Raw genomic sequence first — 10,266 nt, 5'->3', positions numbered from 1 at the left:
CCTGTCTCTTATCCCACGGGCTAGATATGTTCTGTATCACACCATAAAACAATAACAACACAGGAGAATTGGCCACATGTGACTTGGGTGCAATTCCTCATCCCTTCACATTTCCTTTATAATATTTGCAGGTTTATAAACCAAAGACTGACAAGTCCATTCCGGCTGCACTCCTTGACCCATCAGAAAATTTGCAATGGAACTATTACACTGTGTTGTATGTAAACGTAGAGTTCATCATCTAGTCAAAGCAGTCAAATAAGAAGAGTCAGGCAAGTATTTTGTATAATTCAACCATTCATTTGTTTATTATTACACACTGCTTCACACAGTCACTCAATACAGAAGTGGTCTAAATCAAAATCTCAAGAATTGAATAAATAGTCAATGATATACCGTATCGTATGTTTCAATGTTATGTATTTTTTACTCCCACCTATACACACATATACACTGAGTGTACAAAACATTAAGGACACCTGCTCTTTCCATGACATAAACTGACCAGGTGAATCCAGGTGAAAGCTATTATCCCTTATTGATGTCAGTTGTTAAATCATTGTAGATGAAGGGGAGGAGACAGGTTAAAGAATAATTTTTAAGACTTGACACATTTGAGACATGGATTATATATGTGTTTTGTACACTAAGTGTATAATCCTAAACATTGCACCTTTAAATGACCTCAGTCATTTTCCCTGATGAATAACCTGCATAGCAATCATAATATGTTGTTATTATACAATCAAATAATGGAGAGATTAAATATGTTTGGCAAAAGAATGAGAAAAACACAGTGGTTATCTCATACATAATTTTGATTTATCGTATCAGTAGCCTGTCAGTCATATTGTCCCTGTCACATTCTTTCCATCATGACAGCATGGTCTGCCACTGTTCTGAACACAGACAAACAGCATACACACATCAAGTGTTCTCTCCTTTACGGCTACCTGGCCAGAGTCTGCCAGTAGCATGGACCAACCTTGTCCCTCCTGCCCCAAACATAAATATTTTGCTGCACAAATATCCTGTATGCATCATGCTTGATCCATCCCTCAAGATAGATCTAGCATCTATTCTCTGTCTTCAGGCCTCTGTCACATTTTGTTTTCCAACCTCTATTTATGGGTGAAAACCGACAAACAGACAGGCGGACACCATGAGGCCACTGGTCTGTGGCCTTCCTGCATGTGACACATCTCTCTACCAGCAGCCCTTTGTTCTGCTACTCTCCATGTTAGAGGAGTGTCATTTGTTCTGGCGCTCGCTCTTCTCTCCTCACTCTGTCTGCCATGCCATGTCATTTAGCGCTCATCAAGCCCAGGGGCCCTAGCTGCTTCCTTCCTGGGTGGGAAGGCCCATCCCCTGGTTCTCTCAGAGGCTCTGACCATAGATCTATGGAGGAAAGAGACACTGGTCAGCAACATAATCACAAAGGTCATCTTGTGGTACAATAGGAAATAATTATGTGTACAGCCTGTGCTTAATTTGATAACCAGAATAGCAAACAGCCGTTCCAGGACTTATTTTAAGCTCACCTAAGGAAAGTCAACAGGTTGGCACGGGAGCTCTTAATGGCACTCTGGGGTGAAGAGTTATCTGAGCTGCACACAAGAAGAGAGAGAGATGGGGCAGACATTTTGAACCTGACATCATGAAATGGTGATCAGTGAACGAGTTCTCCAAAAGATATGGAATAAACCATATGATGACATAGCAATTTGCCTCAGTGTTGCGAACCGTTAATTTTGGTGGAATTTTACTGTTGTGATAACAAAGATACAGTGCCTTCAGAAAGTATTCACACACTTTGACTTTTTCCACATTTTGTTGTGTTACAGCCTGAATCTACAACCCCTCTTTTACGCTACTGCTACTCTCTGTTTATCATATATGCATATTTACTTTAACCATACCTACATGTACATACTGCCTCAATTAGCCCGACTAACCGGTGCCTGTATATAGCCTCGCTACTGTTATAGCCTTGCTACTGTTATTTTTCACTGTCTTTTTTACTGTTGTTTTTATTTCTTTACTTATCTACTGTTCACCTAATACCTATTTTTTACTTAAAAATGGCACTGTTGGTTAGGGCCTGTAAGTAAGCATTTCACTGTAAGGTCTACACCTGTTGTATTCTGCACACGTGACAAATAAACTTTGATTTGATTTAAGATGTATTAAATTTAGTTTTTTTTGTCACTGGCCTACACACAATACCCCATAATGTTGAAATTAAATTATGTTTTTCTACATTTTCACAAATTATTAAAAAAATTAAAAGCTGAAATGTTTTGAGTCAATAAGTATTTAACCCCTTTGTTAAGGCAAGCCTAAATAAGTTCAGGAATAAAAGCGTGCATAACAAGTCACATAATAAGGTGCATGGACTCACTGTGTGTGCAATAATAGTGTTTAACATGATTTTGGAACGACTACCTCATCTCCGTACCCCACACAGTGTGAATTTCAAACACAGATTCAACCACAAAGACCAGGGAGGTTTTCCAATGCCTCGCAAAGAAGGGCACCTATTGGTAGATGGGTAAAATAAAAATAAAAAAGCAGATATTGAATATCCCTTTGAGCATGGTGAAGTTATTAACTACACTTTGGATGGTGTATCAACACACCCAGTCACTACAAAGATACAGGCGTCTTTCCTAATTCAGTTGCTGGAGAGGAAGGAAAGCGCGCAGGGATTTCACCATGAGGCCAATGGTGACTTTAAAACAGTTACAGAGTTTAATGGCTGTGATAGGAGAAAACGAATGATGGATGTACAACATTGTAGTTACTCCACAATACTAATCTAATTAACAGAGGGACAAGAAGGAAGTTGGTACAGAATACAAATATTCCAAAACATGCATCCTGTTTGCAACAAGGCACTAAAGTAATGCTGCAAAAAAAAGGCAAAGCAATTAACTTTTTGTCCTGAATACAAAGTGTTGTGTTTGAAGCAAATTCAATACAACACATTACTGAGTACCACTCTCCATATTTTCAAGCATCATGTTATAGATATGCTTGTTATCGTTAAAGGACTGGGGAGTAAAATAACAATAGCGAGACTATATACGGGGGGGTACCGATATAGAGTCAATGTGCGGTTAGTTGAGGTAGTATGTACATGTAGGTAGAGTTATTAAAGTGACTATGCATAGATGACAACAGAGAGTAGCAGTGATGTAAAGAGGGGGAGAAGGGGGGCAATGCAAATAGCCTGGGTAGCCATTTGACTAGATGTTCTGGAGTCTTATGGCTTGGGGGTAGAAGCTGTTTAGAAGCCTCTTGGACCTAGACTTGGTGCTCCGGTACAGTTTGCCATGGGTGGCTGGAGTCTTTGACAATTTTTAGGGCCTTCCTCTGACACTGCCTGGTATAGAGGTCCTGGATGGCAGGAAGCTTGGCTACAGTGATGTGTGTAGATGGGTGAGAAAATGTTTTTATTTAATCCATTTTGAATTCAGGCTGTAACACAACAAAAAGTAGAATAAGTCAAGGGGTATGAATACTTTCTGAAGACACTGTAAATAGCCCTCAAACAAACTCATATCAGTGAATTCTCACAATACCTTTGATCAAAGAATCAGGTGTGTAAAGAACTGTTGCCGCTTTTTTTGCCAATTTGGCAATCTAAAGACAACTTTATTGTACACTAAAAGTTTTACTGACATCATTGCAAGGTCATAGACCAAACAATAATGTCTTTACAATATAATGTCTAAGGGCTCTTTCCAATCTGGATCGCTGAAGCGTTACAGACTGCGTGCTAGAAATGTCAAGGTCATTTGTGATTGAGCCGACAGACTGTGTGCAGCATTTACCGTGAATGCAGTCTCCGCTAACGCGGGAACATTGCCTTTCAATTTCAAGCCCGCTGTAACGATACGGATTGAATAGAGCCCCATCTGTCCCTAAGTGAAAAACGGCCCCTGTTTGTTTCCCAATGAGGAACAATGAGTGCAATGAGTCTCTGGGTGTCTCTAGGTGCCTGTATTTGTTTCTCTATCATCCTTAGGAACCATTAATCCTTAACTCAGCCTTTCAATGCTTGAGACTCCTACACACTTCACTCCCCTGTCCCTTCAGCCAATCAAAACATGCAGTGGGGATGCTAGAGTAGCCTGGGATTACACTGCCCCCTCGGGCACTCCATAACATTGTGGTGCAGATTCATTCCACCATGAGAGGGAACGCCTGTGTGATACACACAATAACACTCCGTCAAGCTAATAATAGCATCCCAGAGAAGTGAGCTATGCTCTCAGACCACGCCTTGTGCACCTTGAAGAGCTCCAACAGGGAATCGCTATTGTTCTGTGTACTCAAATGGCTGACTAATAAAAGTAATACATTCCACAGTGACTGAGTATCTGTCTGTCTGCGGTGGTGGTGTGTGTGATGGTGTCTTGGCCATTGTTTTGACCCCAACTCACCTGTCCAGACAGAAGCTGGTGCAGGTGTGGTCGTCAGAGTCTGCACACACACAGCGACCAGCGGACCTACGGCGACGTGACAGAGGGCTGCCCAAGCCGTAAACAGTGGTCTTACTGCAGAAGGGGAAAGAAAGAAAGGGAATATCAGTTTTATCAGTCACCCTCAAGATATAACCACAATGTTTATAGACTTTGTTCTTTGGCATTAATAAAATGAAAATGCAGTGATGCTAGACAGGGATGATTGCCAGAATAATGTCACATTGATACTAGTGATGCACAGCTAAAATAAAAAAGGTGCAAATATTAATGTTGATCGATAATGTTGATATCATCACACTGTGACGTAATTGACCCACATAAGTGAATTGCTCAAGTATATGTCTGCAAAGCTGAGTAGGTATTTGTTTGATGTACTTGATGGTGTGTAGTGTATATGTGCATATGTTTCGCTCTAAGAATGCATATATTTCTGTGAGGTGTGTGTGCCCACCTTGGTGTGTTGACCCAGATGATGTCGAGATGGCAAAAGTAGTGGCATTCAGAGTCCAGCTGGTTGTTGCAAGCACAGCGTTTGGTCCGCACTCTGTGAGGTGGAGCCAGATCACTGGATTTAGGCCTCTCTGACAGTGGATGTCCAGAACCTACATGACAGACAGAAGGATATAGCTTAGAAACCAATCCTGGTGCATCAAGACCATACAATCCACCATCCGTTACAGTTACTAGTTACCTGTCCAAAATTGTAATCAGTAACGTAACTTTTGGATTACCCAAACTCAGTAATGTAATCTGATTACATTCCGTTACTTTTAGATTACTTTCCCCTTAAGAGACATTAGAAGAAGACAAAAATGTATGTTACCAATTGAACGACATCTATTGCAGGATAAATCAATGTAAAGTTTATAAGGATGTTCAATTTTACTTTATGTGTTGGTTATGTAGAATTCTTCTAACCCATCGCTTTCAACTACATATAATAATACGATAAAATTATAATTTTACATTAAAAACCAAAGTCTATCAGAATTCCAGTCATTCCAATAAATGTTATACCCCTTGATCTTCAAGAATAGGACTTGGAAATATGGAAGTATTGATTAGCCAAATTGTTTTACATGAGCATGACCCCAAAACTAAGGACGTATTAGCCAGTCTTACTCTGTTGTTCATGATTTTGTTGTCATGGAGGACTGATTGGGCTCATTGATTCGAGTTGAAAAATAAATGCTGCGCTCATTAAATGGCATGTTTTGAGCACTACTGAAAAGTACTATTTACATGTGAAAAATGAATGCCATATGCTGCATTTGCTATAGGCCTATTGTTTACCTTTTTGTTGTTGACACTTTGATATCTTGATAATATGCAGCTGTTTAAAGGGCAAATCCACAGACGTAACAATAACCAAATAGCCTCTGTTTTGGTAAAAAGCTGAGGGATGGGCCTGGAGAAATGTAACCACTCTCAGATTAATAGACAGAGCTATATGGATGCAACGACTGACCATCCATGATATAAAAATTGTTTTAATCATGTATGTATGTAGGCTATACAGTGTTTGATTACATTTACAATGTTTACAAACATTGGAGAAAAACAAGCTTATCGTTTGGGTTCTCATAGAGTGTGACATTTGAACTAAGCTCATGAGTTATATTCTTCAAGAATCAATGGATATATATATATATATGTGTATATATGTATGTGTATATATATATATGTATGTGTATATATGTATGTGTATATATATATATATATATATATATATATATATATATATATATATATATATATATATATATATATATATATATAGATATAGCTCAAAAAAATAAAGGGAACACTTAAACAACACAATGTAACTCCAAGTCAATCACACTTCTGTGAAATCAAACTGTCCACTTAGGAAGCAACACTGATTGACAATACATTTCACATGCTGTTGTGCAAATGGAATAGACAACAGGTGGAAATTATAGGCAATTACCAAGACACCCCCAATAAAGGAGTGGTTCTGCAGGTGAGGACCACAGACCACTTCTCAGTTCCTATGCTTCCTGGCTGATGTTTTGGTCACTTTTGAATGCTGGCGGTGCTTTCACTCTAGTGGTAGCATGAGACGGAGTCTACAACCCACACAAGTGGCTCAGGTAGTGCAGCTCATCCAGGATGGCCCATCAATGCGAGCTGTGGCAAGAAGGTTTGCTGTGTCTGTCAGCGTAGTGTCCAGAGCATGGAGGCGCTACCAGGAGACAGGCCAGTACATCAGGAGACGTGGAGGAGGCCGTAGGAGGGCAACAACACAGCAGCAGGACCGCTACCTCCGCCTTTGTGCAAGGAGGAGCAGGAGAAGCACTGCCAGAGCCCTGCAAAATGACCTCCAGCAGGCCACAAATGTGCATGTGTCTGCTCACACGGTCAGAAACAGACTCCATGAGGGTGGTATGAGGGCCCGACGTCCACAGGTGGGGGTTGTGCTTACAGCCCAACACCGTGCAGGACGTTTGGCATTTGCCAGATAACACCAAGATTGGCAAATTCGCCACTGGCGCCCTGTGCTCTTCACAGATGTTAACAGGTTCACACTGAGCACATGTGACAGGCGTGACAGAGTCTGGAGACGCCGTGGAGAACGTTCTGCTGCCTGCAACATCCTCCAGCATGACCGGTCTGGTGGTGGGTCAGTCATGGTGTGGGGTGGCATTTCTTTGGGGAGCCGCACAGCCCTCCATGTGCTCGCCAGAGGTAGCCTGACTGCCATTAGGTACCGAGATGAGATCCTCAGATCCCTTGTGAGACCATATGCTGGTGCGGTTGGCCCTGGGTTTCTCCTAATGCAAGACAATGCTAGACCTCATGTGGCTGGAGTGTGTCAGCAGTTCCTGCAAGAGGAAGGCATTGATGCTATGGACTGGCCCGCCCGTTCCCCAGACCTGAATCCAATTGAGCACATCTGGGACATCATGTCTCGCTCCATTCACCAACGCCACGTTGCACCACAGACTGTCCAGGAGTTGGCGGATGCTTTAGTCCAGGTCTGGGAGGAGATCCCTCAGGAGACCATCCGCCACCTCATCAGGAGCATGCCCAGGCGTTGTAGGGAGGTCATACAGGCACGTGGAGGTCACACACACTACTGAGCCTCATTTTGACTTGTTTTAAGGACATTACATCAAAGTTGGATCAGCCTGTAGTGTGGTTTTCCACTTTAATTTTGAGTGTGACTCCAAATCCAGACCTCCATGGGTTGATAAATTGGATTTCCATTGATTCTTTTTGTGTGATTTTGTTGTCAGCACATTCAACTATGTAAAGAGAAAAGCATTTAATAAGATTATTTATTTCATTCAGATCTAGGATGTGTTATTTAAGTGTTCCCTTTATTTTTTTGAGCAGTATATATATATATATATGTATATATATAATTTATAAATCCAGAAATGGATGTAGCAACTACAGACTGCCCCTTTAGGTCTATTCAAAAGTGTATGAGTTTGATAATGTGTCCATTAGGCCTATGGATCTTTTACATTTTTTTTAAAGAATCAGCATGAATTAGATTGAGCACTATGGGACTGTTGCAAGAGAACATTTTTCACAAGCTGTCCACTGGTTTCAAAAACAATGATTGACAGGCAGCTTAAACTTTTTCAATTAAACCATTATTGGGTTCAAATACACATTTAGATTTGTGAACAGCAATCCACAACAACCACAATCCGTAAAGCGCAAATAGCAAAATGAGAGAGCAGCAGTGTGATTCACAATCACATCAATGCATTATGTAGATATCAATAATAAGTGATATCCGTATCACCGTAGACTACACCCCTGCTGTCATCCTTACCTCCAAGCGTTTATTCAAGTTTGGATGCCGACAGCAATCGCATTATTGGAAAGCTTAGACTGTAGCCTACAAAAGCCTATTCCTTCTCTTTTCCCGCGATCCATCAAACACATTTGGTGTGTCATCATAGTGGTCTCTTACTTGAGTGGTCAGACTCACTCAGGTGGAACAAATTTAAATTTGTGCCTTTTTTCAATGCTGACTTGAATGTCATTGAGAAAACAGAAGTGTCAAACATTTTTTCCCGCAAACATCCTTTCTGAATTTAAAAGTAATCCTGAAAGTAATCATCTAGTTTTTCAAAAGTATCTGTAATCTGATTACAATATATTTTTTGCTGGTAATGTAATGGATTACAGTTTAAAATTTTTTTTAATCCCTTACTCCCCAACCCTGCCAACAGCATAAAGGGACACTAGACAAGTGTATTATTACCGGTACTCCGCTATTTTCCTTGATCTATCACACCAGTCTAATCAATCATTTCTGTGGAAAGCTAGTAATCATCTGTAATTGCTGTTATCTGTCTGTTCAAACATTCAAATAGTGAAGGGCAGACATTTAGAGGAAACTTCACCTCTTTTTTGACTCAGTGGAGTCATTACATCTCATTTGTCCCTATACAGAGATGACCAGAGTATGGAGAAACACAGCCTCTGGTATTTTCTGACTGTACAATGACAAGACAACAACCAGCAAGCAAACATTGTCATGCTCTCAACATTTCAAGTTTAAGGTGCTTTTGACAACCAAGATCACTCAAATACAAGATAATCCATTTGCTGTGTGAGATGAAGAGGTTCTCCAGATAATCAACATTTGAGAATGTGTACCCCTGAGCTATTCAGCAAGGTTGAAGTGAGATTTAACACTGGTCTTAATATGTTAACGATAAATCTTCATTGATGATGTGACAGTTGGAACGGGGCTTGCTGAAACGTGTCTCTTTGTTGCTTTGTATATCTTGTTACTGAATTTAATGAGTGTGCTTATGAGTAAGTCTTTACATTGCTCTAGACAATGAAAACATGTAGTCAATGCTGCAACATGTCACCATTTTATAGGGATATTAATTTGGAAAGTGGAAAGTCAGCCAGTGTTTTGTTGATGCAAGACAGTAGCACAGAACCTCAATACAATGTCATATTCTTTTGTATAGTGTGTCATTCCAAAATAATATTTTTATGATATTTTGTATTTAGTTATGCATTCAGAAAATGATCAGTGGAAGACACTTGACCATTAGTGTTTAATGCTTCAATGACATGATTAAGTCTATGTTTGCTTGTGGAGGAAATAACAAATCCTAAATCCTATTTTAATAATAGTGCTGTAGTACTTACCTTCCTGCATGGACACACACACGGTGATGAGAAGGAAGAGGCTGGCGTGTGCTGACATGGTTGCTGTTGGTCTGTTTGTAGAGCTCACGGTGAAGTATAATATCCTTAAATGCGCTTTGGCAAATTATCCCAGCTGTCTTCTGCTTTGCTGCTTGCTTGTTTGTCTGCAGGTGTCTGAGCGGTGGCCCTCAACTTATAGTCCTCTAACCCCATGATGTCACACTGGAAGCCCTGCCCCTTGCTGCTACAATGTTACACAACTCCTCCAGAGGGTTTGAGCCTCTGCTGAAAATTCCAGGAATCTATGTTCACTCCACCCCACCACAACTCCCCAACCTGCAGGTCACTGGACAGACAACAGTTCACTTATCACCTGTAGCATGTTGCATTCACTATCCACATGCAATTTGATTGTGTGACATATACATTTCCGGCATATTTTGGTGATGTTTGACATATGGCGAGAGCCTTGAGGGGGGAGGGTAGGAGGGAAGGAGAGAGTGGGAGGGAGTGGAAGACCATGAGGAAAAGGAGAGAGATGGCTCCTGATTGCCTGCTTTGCATGGAGTCTGCAAGGGAAGGCCAGGGTGCCGTGGAAACAATGATCAGGGGGAACGTTATC

General features: G+C 40.8%; 1 protein-coding gene across 1 annotated transcript; it reads right to left on the bottom strand.

Annotated features, from left to right (window-relative positions):
- Positions 1-285: 285 nt before the first annotated feature.
- On the bottom strand, positions 286-9,824 carry LOC106584688 (endothelin-2). Its single transcript, XM_014170193.3, has 5 exons — positions 9,645-9,824; positions 4,942-5,092; positions 4,449-4,562; positions 1,542-1,607; positions 286-1,398 (listed from the first exon to the last, which is right to left on the bottom strand). The coding sequence occupies exons 1-5, from the start codon at positions 9,700-9,702 to the stop codon at positions 1,308-1,310; spliced, it is 480 nt and encodes a 159-aa protein (XP_014025668.1). The 5' UTR covers positions 9,703-9,824; the 3' UTR covers positions 286-1,307.
- Positions 9,825-10,266: the final 442 nt, after the last annotated feature.

Source organism: Salmo salar, chromosome 02 (assembly GCF_965601325.2).
Source record: "Salmo salar chromosome 02, fSalSal1, whole genome shotgun sequence".
In the NCBI taxonomy this organism is placed as follows: Eukaryota; Metazoa; Chordata; class Actinopteri; order Salmoniformes; family Salmonidae; genus Salmo; species Salmo salar.
Note: the sequence above shows the minus strand (reverse complement) of the source record. Positions and strands in the feature narration are given on the sequence as shown.

What these genes read in the sequence shown, in the direction of transcription:
- LOC106584688 (XM_014170193.3), bottom strand. Translation starts at nt 9,702, where the DNA reads ATGTCAGCACACGCCAGCCTCTTCCTTCTCATCACCGTGTGTGTGTCC. An exon ending in ATCTGGGTCAACACACCAAG is followed by an intron (nt 4,563 to 4,941) that starts GTGGGCACACAC and finishes CCCCTTCTGCAG; the next exon opens with TAAGACCACTGTTTACGGCT. An exon ending in ACCAGCTTCTGTCTGGACAG is followed by an intron (nt 1,608 to 4,448) that starts GTGAGTTGGGGT and finishes TCTTGTGTGCAG; the next exon opens with CTCAGATAACTCTTCACCCC.